This window comes from Salvelinus alpinus, chromosome 14, assembly GCF_045679555.1.
Source record: "Salvelinus alpinus chromosome 14, SLU_Salpinus.1, whole genome shotgun sequence".
NCBI lineage: Eukaryota > Metazoa > Chordata > Actinopteri > Salmoniformes > Salmonidae > Salvelinus > Salvelinus alpinus.
The window spans coordinates 7,877,074-7,898,240 of NC_092099.1; the positions used below are offsets into that span (position 1 = coordinate 7,877,074).

General features: G+C 40.7%; 1 protein-coding gene across 1 annotated transcript in view; it reads left to right on the forward strand.

Moving 5' to 3' along the window:
* Positions 1-21,167, forward strand: part of LOC139538340 (nck-associated protein 5-like) — a 113,349-nt gene that overhangs the window by 49,989 nt on the left and 42,193 nt on the right. Inside the window, exons 5-7 of the mRNA XM_071340287.1 lie at positions 2,810-2,878; positions 10,232-10,270; positions 11,329-11,448. Coding sequence (XP_071196388.1) covers positions 2,810-2,878; positions 10,232-10,270; positions 11,329-11,448 — 228 coding nt within the window. The remainder of the gene's footprint in view (positions 1-2,809; positions 2,879-10,231; positions 10,271-11,328; positions 11,449-21,167) is intronic.

Consider the following 21,167-nt stretch of genomic DNA (forward strand, 5'->3'; position numbering starts at 1 on the left):
CATACTTCTTCAGTAATCCGGCCCTGATTCACGCAGAGAAGACTGGGTCTGACTTGACAGTACTTAGTCATATCCTGTGTGTGATAATTCAATCACTGACAAGGTAGTTGAAGGCCCAGTACAGTCAAAAACAAGTTGGAATAATACTTTGAAATTCAAAGAATTATGATAATGCCATTTTAGTGTAAGAGCTGTTTGAAAAAAGTGCATGAAATTTAAGCCTGTTGTGGTAGGATGGAGTTGTGGCCTGCCTGGTGTCATCACCAGGCAGTACATTGGCTAATAGACCAATAAGAAAGAGAGTTCCAAACCTGAAAACACTCCCAGACAGTCTTAGCAAAAATGCTTGAGAAATTGCTCTTTGATAAGATGTTTTTTAAATTCTTCTTTATGACAATTTTAATTGAAAACAATCACAGTATGGTACTTAATTGTTACCCAGAAATGATTCCATGCCCATGATCCTGTGATAGTATTCCTTAATCACACCTGCTCTACAGAAGCAAATAGAACTTACCATCTGTCTGCAGATCCCAGATCAGTAATAGTGATAATTTTTTTCCCCTGAAATACATAGATGTGGAATAGTGATGCTCTGACTAATACAATTTTACCAGTCTTTTTAATGAACCAGGAAAAGTTAGGGATTCATGCACCACATAAAACAGAAATAGGAGTACGACTTACATTTTTTTTTGTCTACCTTTGCTTTACCAGTTCATACAGAAAGGATTTCATAACTGTGCCCCACCCCGTGTGACTGTGATTTAGGCCTATACCCCAGTCAGATATATTGATGATCAAGGGATCAGCAGGAGTAATGGACTATTATATCCATCCATGAATTAGACTGGATTAATGCAAACATTGTCATCTAACAGCAATAGCCTTCATAGTTTTCATTTTGTTATCATGAAATTCATCTGGAATTGAGGACATCTCCATGGAGGACGATATCCAAATTCCATTTAGCATGCAATCATGACCTTGACTTCTTTAGTAATGCCATTAGATAAACTGGCTTCTTGAATTACATTGTTTAACGTGTCTGCCTCTGTAGACCCTATTGGATATTTTCAGACTCATATTTTCATGGTGGATGCTATCCCTTTAAATTATACATGTAATTACACTTTTAGACAAACTCATTGACCTGCCATGTTTTTCCATTTAATTTCAAACTACTTTCCTAGTTCTCCAGCCGTGAAGGCACACTTGGGAGCATGTGTAATGTGCAATGAACAATTTGCTGCATATGAACGTGAGTCAATAAACAAATGAACACAGATCCAGCCCACTGTGCTCACTGTCTGGAGAAGCCTCTCATTCGATTCTCTTCACAACCTCAACCAAAAAGTCATTTGTTTCACATTTGCTTGCTGAGGAGTCAACGGAGTGAGACAGATATCTGGGTTGAAACTGTGTTAACTGCATGTCAATCAAAATGGAAGGCCTGGATAACGCTAGAAAGTAGTGGAATGATCGGCAAATGAGTACAGCTTGTAAATCAATAAGACTCATTTGGAAAGGTGAAGTGATATTACATCAATAGCAGATTGAGGCCACATCCAGCCCATATCTTACCCATACCCTACCTCTTAAAGTTCAAGCTCATAACATGGATTTCCGTGACCTTTAAATGGGATAGTCTTATAGGCTCTATGACTTCGTTGGCCTTTTTGACTCCAAGTGAAGGGAAAGGGGTACCTAGTCAGTTGCACAACTGATTGCATTCAAATGAAATGTGTCTTCCGCATTTAACCCAACCCCTCTGAATCAGTGTTCTATGATCTATCAGTGTCCTACGATCTCTTTCTCCTCAGAAGCACTTTGCCTTCTGTTCAGACACTTCTGTTGTGATTTATATGACCACTTTTTTTTTAAATGAGTGTTGCTCAGACGTTCACCATTCCAGAACCAGTGCTAGGCAATAACTCCACACAGTAGGTCATATGAACACACCTGGAGAACTAAACAACCTGGATTACCAGCCAAAAGCCAGCAATGAGCCGTTTGAATTTGTGTCAAGGGTTATTTAAAAATATCTCTTCTTTGATTTGTCTTTCCTATTATTTTTTTACCACAATTTCGTGGTATCCAATTGGTAGTTGCAGTCTTGTCCCATCGCTGCAACTCCCGTACGGACTCGGGAGAGGTGAAGGTCGAGAGCCGTGCGTCCTCCGAAACACAACCCAGCCGAGCAGCACTGCTTCTTGACACAATGCCCGCTTAACCCGGAAGCCAGCCGCACCAATGTGTCGGAGGAAACACCGTACACCTGGAGACCGTGTCAGCGTGCATTGCGCACGGGCCCGCCACAGGAGTCGCTAGAGCGCGGTGGGACAAGAACATCCCTGCCGGCCAAACCCTCCCCTAACCCGGGCGACGCTGACATGTTTTAATAGAGATGAACTGGAGGAATTACACAGACCTTGGAGTAGTGAGACTCAATAGCAGAAACACTGAGATAAGGGTGCTTTACAATAACTTTTAACCTCAACACAGATTCACATGAATGTCTAAGTTACGGGCATGTAACTCTGGTCAGAATTCTGTTAGTATATGTTATGGACAGTTAATGAGATGAAAGGCTTGCTCTAATTAATTTGGTTAGAAGTAAAATCTCATGGCATGACCATCTTAAGAAGCACCGGGGTTACCTTCAGCTCAGTCAAGAGACGATGTGTATATGTTGTATACATGTGGTATCTTTATCTGGAAGACTGGAATTGTTCACAGATTTATGGACACATGTGAAGGTGTTTTTTGTGTACATATTCAGTTTATCTGGAGGTGTTTGCTGTTACAGGCGGAGAACTCTGCCTTGACGATGGAGAACGACAACCAGAGGAAGCAGTATGAACGTTGTCTGGATGAGGTGAGTGTGTATTTCTCTCTCTCTATCTCTCACAGACACACAGCTCACTTGGTTTACTCTAAGCTGAAATCCTTGATAAGGTCTGGAAGGGACTAGGAATTCGTGTAGTTTCCTTACAGAAACATCCACAAAGTGTAGAGCGTTGTTATACAGGGTTTGAATCTAATGAGAGTTAAGCATGGGAGTTCTAAGGGATGAGACCTCTCCTCCTACTCAGAGACTGGCCAGGAGTGAGCTAGTGTGGGTTGAGTGTGCTCCTTTCCTCCTCTCCTCCATTACAACGGGCTGATTGTCTCTCCATCTCCCTCTCCATTTTTGAAGAGGCTTCCTTAATGAGGCAGTTACCATGGCAATCGTTGCCCTCTTGAATTTTAAGTATTCAGGTAGAAGACAAAATGTTTCAACACAACTGTAGTGAGAGTAATTCACTCTGCCAAAAAAGCCCATCAAAACGAATGTTCCAAACCCAGGCAATCTCTCAGGGTGCTTTGTGTCATGATGACATCAGAGTTGTCATGATAGCTATATTTATTTGTTTATTTGACCTAGGCAAGTCAGTTAAAAACAAATTCTTATTTACAATGACGGCCTACCCCGGCCAAATCCTAAACCGGACAAGGAGTGGCTTCAGGTCACGTCTCTGAATGTCCTTGAGTGGCCCAGCCAAATCTCAGATTTAAATCTGATCGAACATCTCTGTAGAGACCTGAAAATAGCTGTGCAGCAACGCTCCCCCTCCAACCTGACAGAGCGTGAGAGGATCTGCAGAGAAGAATGGGAGAAACTCCCCAAATACAGGTGTGTCAAGCTTGTTATTTTTCATACCCAAGAAGACTCGAGGCTGTAATCGCTGCCAAAGGTGCTTCAACAAAGTACTGCGTAAAGGGTCTGAATACCTATGTAAATGGGATTTTTCAGTTTAATTTTAATAAATTTGCAAACATTTCTAGTTTTTGCTTTGTCATCATGGGGTATTGTGTCTAGATTGATGAGGGGAGAAAAACTATTTAATCAATTTTATAATAAGGCTGTAACCTAACAAAATGTGGAAAAGTCAAGCGGTCTGAATACTTTGCGAATGCACTGTATGTGCATATATTTTCTATCTTTGTTGGACACAAGGGAATGAGCTCCAAGTGATTTTAATTTAAGATATCTGTTCCCTACTATTCCCACGTATAATAAAGAGACGTGATTGTATAAAAATATAAGCAATGTTTGAAAGTATTATGTTTTAGTCAAACATATCGGTTTGCTTCTTGCAGTCAATTTGCAGTCGACAAATTATTTGTTATTATAAACTGGGTGGGTCGAAACCCTGAATGTTGATTGGCTGACAGCCGTGGTATACCACGGGTATGACAAAACATGTATTTTTACTGATCTAATTACTTTTATAAATAGCAAAAAGGCACTCCAGGGGTTTGTGGTATATGGGCAATATACCATGGCTAAGGGCTGTATCCAGGCTCTCTGCGTTGCTTCGTGAATAAGAACAGCCCTTAGCCGTGGTATATTGGCCATATACCACACCCCCTCGGGCCTTATTGCTTAATTATGTTCCAGCCCCCAGACCATCCGCTCAATAAAAAATTAGACCTGCGACTAAATCTAGTTGATGATCCCTGCTGTATTCTGTCTGCGCTAGCCCGGGTACTCATCTACCATAGCTTCAGGATCTGCTGAAATGGACAATGTGAAAGAAATGATCTGAGCCAGCATGGTATGTTTGGGGGAGGCGCAATTGTCTTTCAGACAAAGAATAATCTGTCTGTGTTCAAATTTCTGCTTACAGATTACTGCTGTATATCAATTTCCAGCCTTCCTCCCATCCTCTTTTATTTTATTTCACCTTTATTTAACCAGGTAGGCAAGTTGAGAACAAGTTCTCATTTACAACTGCGACCTGGCCAAGATAAAGCAAAGCAGTTCGACACATACAACAACACAGAGTTACACATGGAGTAAAACAAACATACAGTCAATAATACAGTAGAAAAATAAGTCTATATACAATGTGAGCAACTGTGGTCACCAACTGTGGTGAGATAAGGGAGGTAAAGGCAATAAATAGGCCATGGTGGCAAAGTAAATACAATTTAGCAATTAAAACACTGGAATGGTAGATTTGACAGCTTCAGCTCTTATGAGTGTTACTTAAGGTTAGCGTAACTCATTAGATACAATTATGCCATGTGATAGCTGTGAATTAGTGGTCACTGTTACGCAACTCTTAACCAGTTCATCTTTGTCATTAGTAGCAACTCATCACCTTTCAAAGTGCCCTCCAAAAGGACCACTATCTTCTGGAAGGATCTTAAATCCTAAATCACATTTCTACAGCATCTCTGCCCCCTACCAGCTCACACAGTTGGCAATATGTAATGCATTCAACATCACACTTGAAAATGCAAAAATGTTGAATGATCTCTGAAAATAAACAACATAATTGCACAATTATATAAATTCAAGCCCTTCATTATATTCTGCTACCTTCATTCATATTCAATGCTACCGTCAAATAAATGTATCCACAGAAAAATAATAATCTAGCTTTGAGGAAGAGGACGGAGGGCCTCTCACATTAAAACGTTATTGAAAAGACTTGAGACTGTCACGAAAAAGCTTGTTTTGATTATAAGAAGTACAGCAGTTTAAACAGACAGATTTGAAACAGTGTAAAAGAGGATAAAAGTATCAAACCAGGAGTAACAAATGTGCAAACTACTCTCCTAGTTAGGTAGCTGCACTAGGGTCGGACAGCATGACTGTGTAGATCAATACACAGTAGAGATATGGCTCGGAAAACATACCTCAATCCAGGGATGAGAAATGCCATGTACTCAGAATTGTCTCATTATCCCAGCTGTTACACCGGGAAGTTTGAAAGACTACTAGTTTTCGTAGGGCCGCTTTTTGTTAGGCAAGCCGCCCTTTTCGTCCTCATGCTAAGTAACAGAAGCCACATCTGCCAATTTGAAATGACACTAGAATGTGCATTGAACAACAAAGGATTGTCAGCCAATCAGGCTCTGTGCGGACTACATAAATAGTAACATGATAAAATAACGAGACTATAAACAAGGAGTACCGTTACCGAATCAATGTGCAGGGGTACGAAGGAGTTGAGGTAATATGTACATGTAGGTAGGGGTAAAAGTGACTAGGCAATCGGGATAGATCGTAAACAGAGCTGTAGCAGCGTTTGTAGAGTGTGAAAGTGTGTCTATGTGTGAGTGTGTGTAGTGGTGTAAAGTACTTAAGTAAAAATAATTTAAAGTACTACATAAGTAGTTTTGGGGTGTATCTGTACTTTACTATTTATATATTTGACAACTTTTACTTTTACTTGACTACATTCTTAATAAAGAACAATGTACTTTTTACTCCATACATTTTAGAAGCAATTAGAAATTATTCATACTTTGATACATAAGCATATTTTTTGCAGTTACGTTTACTTTTGATACTTAAGTATATTTAAAACCAAATACTTTTATATTAAGGTATCTTTAATTTTACCCACATATGACAATTGGGTACTTTTTCTACCACTGAGTGTGTGAGTGTGTGGCATCAATTTGCTTGTGTGTTTTGTGTGTGTGCGCGTATGTAGGTGGGTGGGTGTATGTGTGTGTTGGAGTGTCAGTGTAGTATGTGTGAGTGTGTGAGAGTAGAGTCCAGTGAGTGTGCATAGAGCCGGTGCAAGAGAGTCAGTGCAAATAAAAATGGGGTCAATGCAAATAGTCAGGGTAGCCATTTGATGAACTGTTAAACAGTCTTATGGCTTGGGGATAGAAGCGGTTTAGAATCCTTTTGGTTCCGGTACTGTTAGCCGTGAGATAGCAGATAGAAGTGGAGTCTTTGACAACTTTTAGGTCCTTCCTCTGACAACGCCTGGTATAGAGGTCCTGGATGGCAGAGAGCTCGGCCCCAGTGATGTACTGGGCCTTACGCACTACCCTCTGTAGCGCCTTATGGTCGGTAATGCAACCAGTCAAGATGTTCTCATTGGTGCAGTTGTGGAACGTTTTGAGGATCTGAAGGCCCATGCCAAATCTTTTCACCCTCCTGAGGAGGAGAGGCATTGTTGTGCCCTCTTCATGACTGTGTTCGCACCATGAAAGGTCCTTAGTAATGTGGACAAGGAGGAACTTGAAGCTCTCGACCTGCTCCACTACAGCCCCGTCGATGTGATTAGCAATTATTGTACTGGAAGAGCATCCCTAGTTTTGGGAGAGTTTGACATATACTAAGCCATAAACCACGCTGTACTTTTATTTTGACATTTCCATAGCGCGACGACGTAGTCTGCACGGAGCCTGATTGGCTGAATATCCTTTGTTGTTCAACACACGTTCTAGTGCCATTTCAAAATGGCTGACGTCGTTTCTGCTCATAGAGATATATAGAGGACTCATCTTTGTATCTGTGCCATTATAACATCTGTGACACCATGGGCAGCGCCATTGAGGCTATCTCCATTTTGAAGTAGTCAATTTTCTTCTTCACGATTGGCTGATCCCTCCTGATGATCCTGTTGGACATGACTCCAACAGGGTCACCAGGGGGGGATCAGTCAATGAAGTTGGAAGTCGCACCCAGTTGACTACAATAAAATGGCAGAAGCCCTCGATGGTGCTGCCCATGTTAATATGGCCTTTTGGCGACTAGATGCTTCTATCATTCTCTATGCTTCTGCTACCTAGAATAATAAAATAATGTAATCGGTGTAACAGTGGGGATAATGTGACAATTTGGAGTACATCGCATTTCTCATCCCTGGATTGAGATACATCAGAGAGAAAGGGGCGAAGCGAACTCGGCCCAAAATCTGTCTTCTCCAGCAGGTGTTTTTTTGCGCTCACCAAGAGAGGAGTTTTTGCAACGAGGTCAATGAGAGTGTTGAAATTGGTCAACAAAAAATGTAATTGGTTACTTGCTACTTGAGGCTTATTTGATCGAATATACGTTTTGTAAACCTTAGGTTATTAGGTTGTTACGAGTGTACTGATATAAGTAGGACACGTGACATCACGGCAACTTTGAGAAAAAAACACTTTATATTGGAGTTGTGCCTCTTAGTGCTATCCAGGATCTTTGGGATGTCACTTCCCTAAACCCTACCCTAACCGTTTTAAATTTCAACTTCATTGGGGTAGGGACAACCTAAGGATCCAGGATAGCAAGGACCATTGTGGTTGTTCACACACGTATCTGCCCTCTCATTGGCTAGAATGGTACCACCTGATCTTGCCTCATCACAACTGCCTTCCATTTTTAAAGACATTTATTTCAATTGTTAGTGCGGCAAAAATAGTATTTGGCCATATCTCCCGCTGGCTCTAAAGTGTCTTGATATACACAGTCATGCTGTCCGACCCCAGCGCAGCTCAGTGTAAACAAGCATAACGGTAGGGTTGGCTGACGACGACATGAATAACATACATACATTTTAAGCTTTTTCATCAGGATAGAACAGCGGCCTCTGGTAAGACAAGGGGTGGCGGTCTATGTATATTTGTAAACAACAGCTGGGGCATGATGTCTAAGGAAGTCTCAAGGTTTTGTTCGCCTGAGGTAGAGTATCTCATGATAAGCTGTTGACCACACTATTTACCAAGACAGTTTAAATCTGTATTTTTCGTAGCTGTCTATATACCACCACAAACAGATGCTTGCACTAAGACCACACTCAATGAGCTGTAAATGGCCATTAGAGATCAAGCCTTGTGGTGCCAGGACAACAACCTCTCCCTCAACGTGATCAAGATAAAGGAGATGATTGTGGACGACAGGAAAAGGAGTCCCGAGCACGCCCCCATTCTCATCGACAGGGTGCAGTGGAGCAGGTTGACAGTTTCAAGTTCCTTGGTGTCCACATCACCAACAAACTATCATGGTCCAAACACACTACAGCAGTGAAGAGGGCACGACAAAGCCTATTCCCCCTCAGGAGACTGAAAAGATTTAGCATGGGTCCTCGGATCCTCAAAAGGTTCTACAGCTGCACCATTGAGAACATCCTGATTGGTTGCATCACTGCCTGGTATGGCAACTGCTCGGCCTCCGACCGCAAGGCACTACAGAGGGTAGTGCGTACAGCCCAGTACATCACCGGGGGCCAAGCTTCCTGCCATCCGTGACCTCTATACCAGGCGGTGTCAGAGGATGGCCCTAATAAGACTCCAGCCACCCTAGTCATGGACTGTTCTCTCTGCTACCACACAGAAAGCGGTACCAGAGTGCCAGTCAAGGTCCAAAAGGCTTCTTAACAGCTTCTACCCCCAAGCCCATAAGACTCCTAAGCAAAGGGCTACCCAGACCCCTCTTTACGCTGCTGCTAATCTCTGTTTATTATCTATGCATAGTCACAGCTAAGCAAAGGGCTTCCCAGACCCCTCTTTACGCTGCTGCTAATCTCTGTTTATTATCTATGCATAGTCACTTTAACTCTACCTACATGTACACATTACCTCAATTACCTCAACTAACCGGTGCCCCCGCACATAGACTCTTTACCGGTAGCCCCTGTATATTGCCTCGCTATTGTTATTTTACTGCTGCTGTTTAATTATTAGTTACTTTTATTTTCTATTTTCTACTTGTCTATTTTTTATTTAACACTTAAAATTTGATTTGATTTGAATCTTCTGGCATCTATTTATCTCTCTTTTCCCGACCAACAAACACTAGACTTTAGCCATGGCTTAATACGCAACTGTACTGAATCAGAACTTAATGAGGGGCGTGTGGGGATTTACCATCTACAACATTCCAATGGCTGTCCTAAACACACACACACACAATCAACTGTAGAGATGTACATAGTGATAGTATAAGCTTTAAATATATGTCATGAAAGTAACAACTAGGGCCCTTGAAACAAACAAACAACAACAAGGCAACAGTAAACTTGTTGTCCCCCATGAATGATGCAGCTCCCCCCTTGGGCTAATTGAGTGTGACTAACTCATTTCAGTTAATTACTATCACTCCTGTGTACTTTTGTAAATGCCAGATCTCTATAGCAGGATGCATCATTCACCCAAGTTTAGTCAAAATCATCCCAATGCTGTCTGAGATATCGCGTGTGACTAAAGTTCAAACAAACTGAGGGAGTCAGATTCACAGTCCCCTCTCCGATTTCATCATGGGGGAAAATTAAAACATTGGAGAGGTAAATGTCTCTGCATCTTCACACAAACATTGTGTAACAAGCCTGAAAGACAAAGATTTCTTTATCATGACATGTTGACTGAACGTTGTCTTAACTTTTCTTTGAGTGTATTGTTATTGCAATGTCTCTCTTTTGTTTATCTCCTCTCTCGCTCTGCTCTCTTTTGCTTGAAGGTGGCTAATCAGGTTGTTCAAGCGCTCCTCACTCAAAAGGTTTGTCTTTGTTTTGTTTGATTAAAGCATCATTAAAGTCAATCAAGTCTAAGGGAGGCTATAAAATAAATAATGATGGAATGCTAATAATGATAAATAGAATTAGTTGTGTTCTAGTTAGCACGTCATGTCTATTGAAACTGAAAAACCACATGCTCACTACTAGCTATTAAAACATTGGCTAGTCAGGCCATTACTACTGTTCTAGCTGGCTGATTGCCGTTGTTACTTAGGTAATGTAAAGCATAGCACAGAGAATTTTTAACCAACCCTTTACTTGGCGATACTTCCTCAATTTCCGACTTGGAAGACAATGCATGTCTTTTAAACTTCCATTGCTAGTTGCAGGTGGTTCGTTTGAATTAAGAAAATGTTCTGTTATTAAATAAAATCAATGTTTTGCTCCATGAAGTCTATTCTATTTCACATCTTCTCTCGTTTATTGAGAAAGGTGGGCGCAACTCAAATCATGCTTTGCGATCAAAGACACTCACCTGTCTTGATAAATGATAAGATTTGAAATAGGTAATATAGCGGCATACACTTCATGGAGCAAAAAATAAGATTTCATTTAATAAGGTAACATTTTGTCAATTTAAAATGAACCACCTGCAAGTAGCCATGGAAGTTTAGAAGAAATGTGTTGTCTTCCAATTCGGGAATTGAGGAAGTAACATATCGCCAAGTAAGGTTGGCTGAAAATTCTCTGTGCTACGCTTTACATTAACTAAGTAAGAATGGCTGTCAGCCAGCTGGAACAGTAGTATGGAATATGCTTATCAACTTTCTGCTGATGTGCCATGCTTGGGAATTAATATTATAGGGACACTTTCTATGAGTCGTGTGTATGTAAAATATTATGAATGCATACTACCATTTTAATGCATGAAGAATGTCTTGTAAGGGCACTAAATGTTTCCTGGTTAGGTCACATGGTCAGGAAAAACTCCTGGCCCTACATAAATCATAATGGAAGGCACACTGGACATGTATAATTATAAGCCGGTTTATACGACGTTTAACCCACCTTTCTTGTGCTTGTGTGGGTGAATGTCCAGGACCTAAAAGAGGAGTGTGTGAAGCTGAGGACACGCGTGTTTGACTTGGAGCAGCAGAACCGCATACTGAACGTTCTCTTCCAGCAGCGGGTCAAAATATCCAGCAACCCTGTCTCCCAGGTAGGCTTGGCTCTGTATAGACTGGATAAAGACCAACAATAACTAGTTAAAGGTAAGCTATATTAGCATTTGAGCAGGTTCATGGGATTGGTCAATTTTTTTTTTACTTCGTTGGGGCATGGACTCTACAAGATGTCAAAAGCTTTCCACAGGGATGCTGGCCCGTGTTGAAAGCGTTCCACAGAGATGCTGGCCAATGTTGACTCCAATGCTTCCCACATTTGTGTCAAGTTGGCTGTATGTTTTTGGGGTGGTGGACCATTCTTGATACACACTGGAACTGCTGAGCATGAAAAACCCAGCAGCGTTGCAGTTCTTGACAAACTCAAACCGGTGCACCTGGCACCTACTATCATACCCTGTTCAAAAGCACTTTACTCTTTTGTCTTGCCCATTCCCCCCCTGAATGCCACACATACACAACCCATGTCTTAAAGCTTAAAAATCCCTATTTAACTTATCTCCTATTTAACAAGTGACATCAGTAAGGGATCATAGCTTTCACCTGGAAGTGGATTTCTATGAGTACTCTAAGTCTGTCATGAAAAGAGCTGGTGTTTTGTATGTTCAGTGTATAGACATTGCTTATTGAAGACAATGACTTACATACAGTACCTGTCAAAAGTTTGGACACACCTGTTCATTCTGTGGTTTTTCTTTATTTTTACTATTTTCAACATTGTAGAATAATAGTGAAGACATCAAAACTATGAAATAACACATATGGAATCATGTAACCAAAAAAGTGTTAAACAAATCAAAATATTTTTATATTTGAGATTCTTCAAAGTAGTCACCCTTTGCCTTAATGACAGCTTTGCACACTCTTTGCATTCTCTCAACCAGCTTCACCTGGAATGCTTTTCCCACATATGCTGAGCACTTGTTGGCTGCTTTTCTTTCACTCTGCTATCCAACTCATCCCAAACCATCTCAATTGGGTTGAGGTCGGGTGATTGTGGAGGCCAGGTCATCTGATGCAGCACTCTATCATTCTACTTCTTGGTCAAATAGCCCTTACACAGCCTGGAGGTGTGTTGGGTCATTGTCCTGTTGAAAAACAAATGATAGTCCCACTAAGCGCAACCAGATGGGATTGCATATTGCTGCAGAATGCTCTGGTAGCCATTCTGGTTAAGTGTGCCTTGAATTCTAAATAAATCACAGACAGTGTCACCAGCAAAGCACTCCCACACCATCACACACCACAGATTTCCACCTGTCTAATGTCCATTGCTCGTGGTTCTTGGCCCAAGCAAGTCTTTTCTTCTTATTGGTGTCCTTTAAGTAGTGGTTTCTTTGCAGCAATTTGACCATGAAGACCTGATTGACGCAGTCTCTTCTGAACAGTTGATGTTGAGATGTCTGTTACTTGAACTCTGCGAAGCATTTATTTGGGCTGCAATCTGAGCTGGAGTTAACCCTAATGAACTTATCCTCTGCGGCAGAGGTAACTCTGGGTCTTCCTTTCCTGTGGCGGTCCTCATGAGAGCCAGTTTTATCATAGCGCTTGATGGTTTTTGCAACTACACTTGAAGAAACTTTCAAAGTTCTTGAAATGTTCCTGATTGACTGACCTTCATGTCTTAAGGTTATGATGTACTGTCGTTTCTCTTTGCTTATTTGAGCTGTTCTTGCCATAATATGGACTTGGACTTTTACCAAATAGGGCTATCTTCTGAATACCACCCTACCTTGTCACAACACAACTGATTGGCTCAAACACATTAAGAAGGAAAGAAATTCTGCAAATTAACTTTTAAGAAGGCACACCTGTTAATTGAAATGCATTCCAGGTGACTACCTCATGAAGCTGGTTGAGAGAATGCCAAGAGTGTGCAAAGCTGTCATCAAGGCAAAGGGTGGCTACGTTGAAGCATCTCCAATATAAAATACATTTCGAATTGTTTAACACTTTTTATGTTACTACATGATTCCGTATGTGTTATTACATAGTTTTGATGTCTTCACTATTATTCTACAATGCAGAAAAGAGTAAAAATAAAGAAAAACACTTAAATGAGTGGGTGTGTCCAAACTTTTGACTGGTACTGTGTGTGTGTGTGTATGTACATATAGACTAATCATGTAATCACAGACTAATCATGTAATTTAAATGATATTTCCGAATAATAATTTAGTGTTATGACATCAAATTACAGTATCTTGTTATTTGTCCCATTAGATATTCAAAAACAGTTGTTGATGATATTGATTTCAAGAGAGCTAACGGCAGATCCAGAACAGAGGAGACCAATGACACCCAACCTTAATTTCCTTGAACAGCTAACTCTGTCATCTCAGGGTATGGCTGCTTTCAAGACTCCTAGGAGCTCCTTTGTTAATACCCCAAAGTTCGAGGTAGATCAGCCTAACTTATAGTGTTTTCACATAGGATTTATGGCATTTTGCCTATTAAAAAAAAAAGGGCAATGTTGATCTGACCCCCTTACAAACAGGCCCATTTTTACCACATTCTTGTCTGCATACACCTTTTATACCTCGCGTGCGCATGCCAGTGACAAGTGGTAGTAGTGGTGTGCAGATGTGGTTGGGCGTCTATTGTTTAGGCAGGTCCTAAAAAACACAAGACTAATATAATTTATTTTCAGAACAATAGAATAGCATATTTTGAGTTTGTTACATCCAAATGAATGAAGTCAATAGTTCATTATTTTGTTCATTAAACAGACAAACACCTACCCTGACCACAGTCAACACACATATTGTGTCGTAAGAATATAATTAAATATAACAGAATAAAATGTGAATAATATATTTTCCCCACACAACTTGTGTCACGGCAAGGTGTGGAACTGCTGTCATATAAAAAGAAGTGAAACAGAGCCCAAGGCAAGTCCATCCATTTTTTTAATCCTTTCATCTCTTTCCTACCCTCACTCCTCTTTGTTAGGGAGCAGGCGTAGGGTCTTACATTGAGAGTATCATCATCATGATACCGATTGAAAATAACAGCAGTATATATTTTCAAAAGCATGTGTCTCATTCATATTTCACAACCTCTGCGGGCTTTTGGAGTCGCCTTTACACAATCGAGCAAAGTAATAGGCCTATACTTTCATTTAGTCTACATTATGTAAGGGATAATCAACACGGGGATATGCGTTCTATGGAAAATAGTGAACGACGTGCAAGCTGACCTCCCAGAGTTGCATTATTTTCCAGAGAACACATAGAGCCCTGAGTTGATTATCCCTTTCATACCATGGCTATAATTTAACACATGTGCCACTAGAAATGTGTTCATTTGTTGGTAGAAATGTGTTCAACATCCACTGAAGTAACTAGCAAGTTTACTAGATAGCTACAGTAGTTGCTGTGGTAACAAAACAAACAGACCTGATAGTTTAGCTAACCAAACCATCAGTCCTAGCTTGCTATTATGAAAATCTATTTCAACAATAGCAATACTGTTTTCAATTCGACTTTTGCTTTCATAAGCATACCAAACAAAACTTGTAAAACTGAACTATAGCAATTGAATTCTACCGTGCAAATATACTGTGCATTATAGGGAAATAATGCACGCTCTAGATTGCCCTTCAAGCCAATCAGAAAGGAGTATTCAACAATGCCATTATATAATGCATGCTAAAAGTTTCTGATCAGTGATAATTGAGCGAATAGATGAGCAATACCACCACTTATTTGATCAGCCAGAGAATTAACCAAATATACAGAAGGAGATTCAGTGAAAAAAAATCACATTAAGACAAGTCAGAGGCTTTTAGTTGGGAGTAGGCCTAGGCTACAAAGTGACTGTGAGTGAAGAGCAAAATAATCCACTTGTTAAACTACATATCATGCTGGCAAAATGTTCTGATCAGTGCTAATAAATTAACCAACTGGGAAAGATGATAATGATCAGCACTCAACCCAACTTGGCTAATATTTCTACAAAAATCTGACGATTGATTTATTAAGACGAGTCTACACACTTGTCTCAAAGCAACTCGAAACGGTGCCGAAATAGTTGAACACATGCAGGTAGGCTTTTTGCTTAAAATGAATTATAACAATTGGATGACTTTTGGAGTTTCAGTAAGCAACAATTTGATGCCTTCAATTGCATTGACCTACTTTCTTCCAATATTTTTGTAATTCAGTTGTATTTATTCCCACAGTAATTCTTTATGGATCTATCCAGTTGTGGTTAAGAAAACAGTGCATATGGTGGGCTATGCGAAGAGATGGGTGAAGTGACATGCTTCGCAAAGTTTAATATTACCAGGAGGATAGTAGTAACAGGCCCTGCCTAGCAACCATCAAAAGCTTAGGAGCGTAGTGAGTTCCAATTCCGCCTCAGCATTAAGGTTACATTTCACACTAAGCCGTAGGCAGAACTTTACCGCTATCGTGACGAGGTTGGTTGGTTGGAAATAAAAGTGGTGGCTTTCTCGTGGCAATACCTTTCATACAGTGCCTTCCGAAATTATTGTAACGAGTGCGTGTGCTTGGCCGGTGAGCGCGTTCCTGTAAGACGTAGAGTGGCAAGCTAGCGCGAGGACGCGCTCTTTGAAAGGAGGGAGTAGTGTAACGAAATTGTCTCTGCCGCACGAACATGCTTTTGCGGCACAGTCGATAGCGCGCCGGACCTCGGGCTAGAAGGTCGAGAGTTCGAGACCTGCTCCCTGCTGTTTCATTACTGTATTCATACCCCTTGACTTATTCCACATTTTGTTGTGTTACAGCCTGAATTCAAAATGTCTTATATTTACATTTCCTTACCCATCTATACACAATACCCCATAATGAAAAAGTGAAAACGTGTTTTTAGAAAATGTTGCTAATTTATTGAAAATGAAATATAGAAATATCTGATTTACAATAAGTATTCACACCACTAAGTCAATACTTTGTAGAAGCACCTTTGGCAGTGATTAAGGCTGTGAGTCTTTCTGGGTAAGTCTCTAAAAGCTTTCCACACCTGGATTCCCATTATTCTTTTCAAAATTCTTCAAGCTCTGTGAAATTGGTTCTTGATCATTGCTAGACAACCATTTCCAGGTCTTTCCATAGATTTTCAAGTAGATTTAAGTCAAAACTGCAACTCGGCCACTCACAGGAACATTCACTGTCTTCTTGGTAAGCAACTCCAGTGTAGATTTGGCCTTGTGGCAGCCACCACTATGGTTGAAAATGTGGAGAGTAGTACTCAGTAATGTGTTCTATTGGATTTGCCACAAAAGTAACACTTTGTATTCAGGACAAAAGTTAATTGCGTTGCAGTATTACTTTAGTGTGTTGTTACAAACAGAATGCATGTATTGGAATATTTGTACTCTGTATAGGCTTCATTATTTTCACTTTGTCAGTTAGGTTAGTATTATGGGGAAGAAAGTTGGCGGAAAAACATCTTGGTTTGAAAGGTGTATTAGACACTTTTAATCTTTCTGTCTTGTGGGGGATTCAGCACGTCTACTCCCTGTGCAGTCTTGTAGATGTTTTCACATCTACTGTACGGTAGATCTTTTTATCTTTTTGCAAAGCCATGGCCAGTTAGGAGGTTACACAGGTCCACAAGGGAGTAAAACATCTTTGACGATTTAAATGTTGGTATTTAATTTGAAGAAAAAGTCAATGCAATAGAAGGAGAGAATTACAGATTACAATTATTATGGTCTCTGTCTTGTTCTTTTCCTTTTTTGACCTCACTGGAAATGGTCATGGTTTGAACATGAAATGTCTGATTCCCCTGTCAGGTCATTAAGTTTACTATGAGCTTAAAAGGGCAGTAAAACGTTGTCCCACATCCCTGGCCTTTTCTGTAAAGGTCAAATTCACCAACTCACTAAGGGTGCAACTGACTGCACTTCTTCCTGCCGGAGATCAGTGGTACTGTAGCAGGGAGTTATATTGGTACAGATCCGACAGGGTAGAACCAATTGTGTATATCAGGGATGGGCAACTGGCGGCCCGTGGGCCCTTTTTTGAAGGTCCTCAGGTCAATTTCCCCAAAAAACGAATCAAAAACTATTTAAAAAACAAAATCACAACAATTGTGGAACTCAGTCAGGCTTTCAACTTACTGTTGAAGGTCAGAATAGTAAAATACACAATTTCAACATTTGATTTTCCATCAGCAGTTTTCATCTTGTTATGTCAGTCACTGATTATCAGTCAATTAGCCCATGTCAGTGAAGTCTTTTTAGACTACGTTAGTTTAGCAGTCAGCTTTCTAAACTTGTTATCATGTAAACAGCTAATTTCCTCTCCGCCCCATGACAAAATTAGTAGAATTGCATGAAATTAGTTATAAAATGTATACATTTCTCTCCGCTGTCAAGAGGGGGGCCACTACAATGTTTTTCTCACAACTGTGGCCCTTCTTGATGAGTTCAGATTTTTTGTGGCCCCCACCCCCATCAAAGTTGCCCATCCCTGATGTATTTAAACCATGGATTTCTGATGCTATGTACTGGCCAATGATAGGCTTTGAAGCCACCGGTCAGCTTATTTTTTCATTTTTTTTCATCTACCAATAGGTGCTCTTAATTGGCGAGGCATTGGAAAACCTCCCTGATCTTTGTGGTTGAATCTGTGTTTGAAATTCACTGCTCGACTGAGGGACCTTACAATTATTTGCATGTGTGGGGTACAGAGATGAGGCAGTCATTGAAAAATCATGTTAAACACTATTATTGTGAGTTAATGCAACTTATTTTGTGACTTAAGCAAATATTTACTCCTGAACTTATTTAGGCTTGCCATAACAAAGGGGTTGAATACTTATTGACTTAAGACATTTCAGCTTTTCGTGTTTTATAAATTTGTAAAAAATAAATAAAACATGATTCCACTTTGACATTATGGGGTGGTGGACAATTTCTTGATACACGTGGGAAACTGTTGAGCATGAAAACCCCAGCAGCATTTCAGTTCTTGACACAAACCAGTGCACCTGGCACCTACCACCAGACCACGTTCAAAGGCACTTAAATATTTTGTCTTGCACATTCACCCTCTGAATGGCACACATGCACAATCCATGTCTCAATTGTCTCAATACGTATTAAAAATCCTTATTTAACCCGTCTCCTCCACTTCATCTACACTGATTTTAAGTGGACATCAATAAGGGATCATAGCTTTCAATAAGGGATCATAGCTTTCACCTGGATTCAGCTGGTCAGTCTGTCATGGAAAGAGCAGGTGTCCTTAACGTTTTGTACACTCAGACAGAGATAGACAAAGAGTGAAAGAAGGGGTTGATGAAGACAGGAGAGAAAGGAAAGAGTTGGAGTTGGAATTATGTACCTTGTGATTTACAAGAAAAAAAAACATTTAAAAAGTATTCACTGTTTTCAGTTAAATGTTAGACATTAAGTGTGTATAGTGCTATATCCGAGACATATTAGATGTAGAAGCCTTTGCTCATGCATTACTACAACAGTCTCAAGGCCCTGTCTCTCTAATGAGCAACAATGAAGCCTGTGATTATCAAGACAAGGGTCCATGGCCTTAGGACTGCGATAGTGCTGGACCCAAGTGCCCAGGTTCCATTAGAGGTTGTGATTTCTCTATACGGCTGCAGGGAGCTGAAACATAGGTCATCTTATTATACCTATCACTGGCAATTCCCCAAATAGCCAAAGCATACATACACATACTAGAGATGGTGGCTTTAACCATTGCCTGTACAGACACACAAACATTAAATCAAACAAGGCCCAGAAACAAGATTAATAACACGATGGAGAGTAGAAGTATTTTGGGTGTTTCCCAAAACCTTTGTAGCTAAAGTGGTATTTCGTATATATCAACGAACCAGATGCTCACCACACATAAAACAGCAGTGCTTAATTTAACGACTTGCGTTCCTTCAGGCACAGAAGGCTGATTGTCAAACATCTATTTTTACTATCGTTACTGTCTCACGAGGTGTGGCTGGGTTGTGGAGAGCAATAAAGTTTCAAACAATTTTTCTATTCTTTATTTAACCCTCCTGTTGTGTTCCTGTCGAATTGGACCGAGAGTTTTCTCTCTGAAAAATGTAGTTCATTTAACCTGATTGTCATAAGGTTCCATGGCTGTTACCTCCTAACGGAGGGAGGTGCAGGAATCAGGAGCAGGAGAGCAAGGAAATCCCAGTGGCAAAGAATGTTTATTAGCAGTCCCAACTCAACTACAAACATGGGACTGAAACACGCCCAAACGAGGTTGCCACACACACAGGGAATAAAGCGCTACACACGGAGGAGAAACCTCTACTCCTAAACTCACTACCAAACGGCACAACTACCGTGAGAAAAGAAACCCCGTGGTGCAGACACGCACCCCTACTAACGTAACCACAGAAAAACAATCCCGCACAAAGACTAACAGGCAGCGGAGGTAAATATACCCACCGAAATCAACTAATAAGACACAGGTGTAAACAATACAGACAGACACAAACGAAAAGGAAAAATGGATCGGTGGCAGCTAGTAGGCCGGCGACGACGACCGCCGAGCACCGCCCGAACAGGGAGAGGAGCCACCTTCGGTGGAAATCGTGACAATGACTTTGTCCACACAGGGCATCTGAACAAACAAAATACATTTTTGAGGTTTTTCATAACATTTTGGGTGTTTTATTTAACTTTTGTACACCTGTGGTGTTCTGGGTCAAAAATGACCAGTCATTGGAAATTAATGGGTGAGACTACAATTAGTGAATAAAATTGAGTTCAGGCACATGCCCATTCATCAGATGGACACACTTCCTCTCTCAGACCCCCACATGCATGTGTGTTTGAGCACACACACACACACACACACACACACACACACACACACACACACACACACACACACACACACACACACACACACACACACACACACACACACACACACACACACACACACACACACACACACACACACCTCACTCCCCTTCTTGGCTTCCATGGCAACCCCCACGGGAACCTTTCCCCAATAGAATCTTTCCCCCACGGGAACCACACCTGTTGGCATTCTCACAAACAACCCCAACATTGTTTCAATAATATATATAACTTTTCTCGAAGCTCTGGTATATAAAGCTTTTTTGAGGCCTTGCTAACAATTCTTTCTGTGGCAGCACAATGACCAAACGATATACTGTATGTGAGGCTCTTTATCATATCTTTGAGGAGGAGAGAGGCCAGGAAGGAGTAGGAGGAGAGGCCAGGAGGAGGAGAGGCCAGGATACTGACAGTGAAGTAGTCTGATAAATAGCACAATACGTTTCAACTGAATATTTGTTATAGCCAAAATAATCCATGCATTATGCTTTTTTTACTCAAAAACGAGTTGTATAAGCTCAGGTCAATGAGGCCTGCAGGCCATAAATAGAAGTTCAAAACTTGTAATGTTCACAAGAACTTAAGTTGATAAAAAGATCTAACACAACATTAGGTGATAATATGTATTTATAATCAGATATATTAGTCATTTTGGACCGGGTACACAGAATTAATTAACATGAAACGAACACAACAGGAGGGTTGAACTTTATTTAACTAGGCAAGTCAGTTAAGAACAAATTCTTATTTACAATGACGGCCTACACCAGCCAAACCCAGATGACACTGGGCCAATTGTGCACCGCCCTATGGGACTCCCAATCACAGCTGGTTGTGATACAGCCTGGATTTGAACCAGGGTGTCTGTAGTGACACCTCTAGCACTGAGATGCAGACCGCTGCGCCACTCAGAAGCCCCATAACATACCA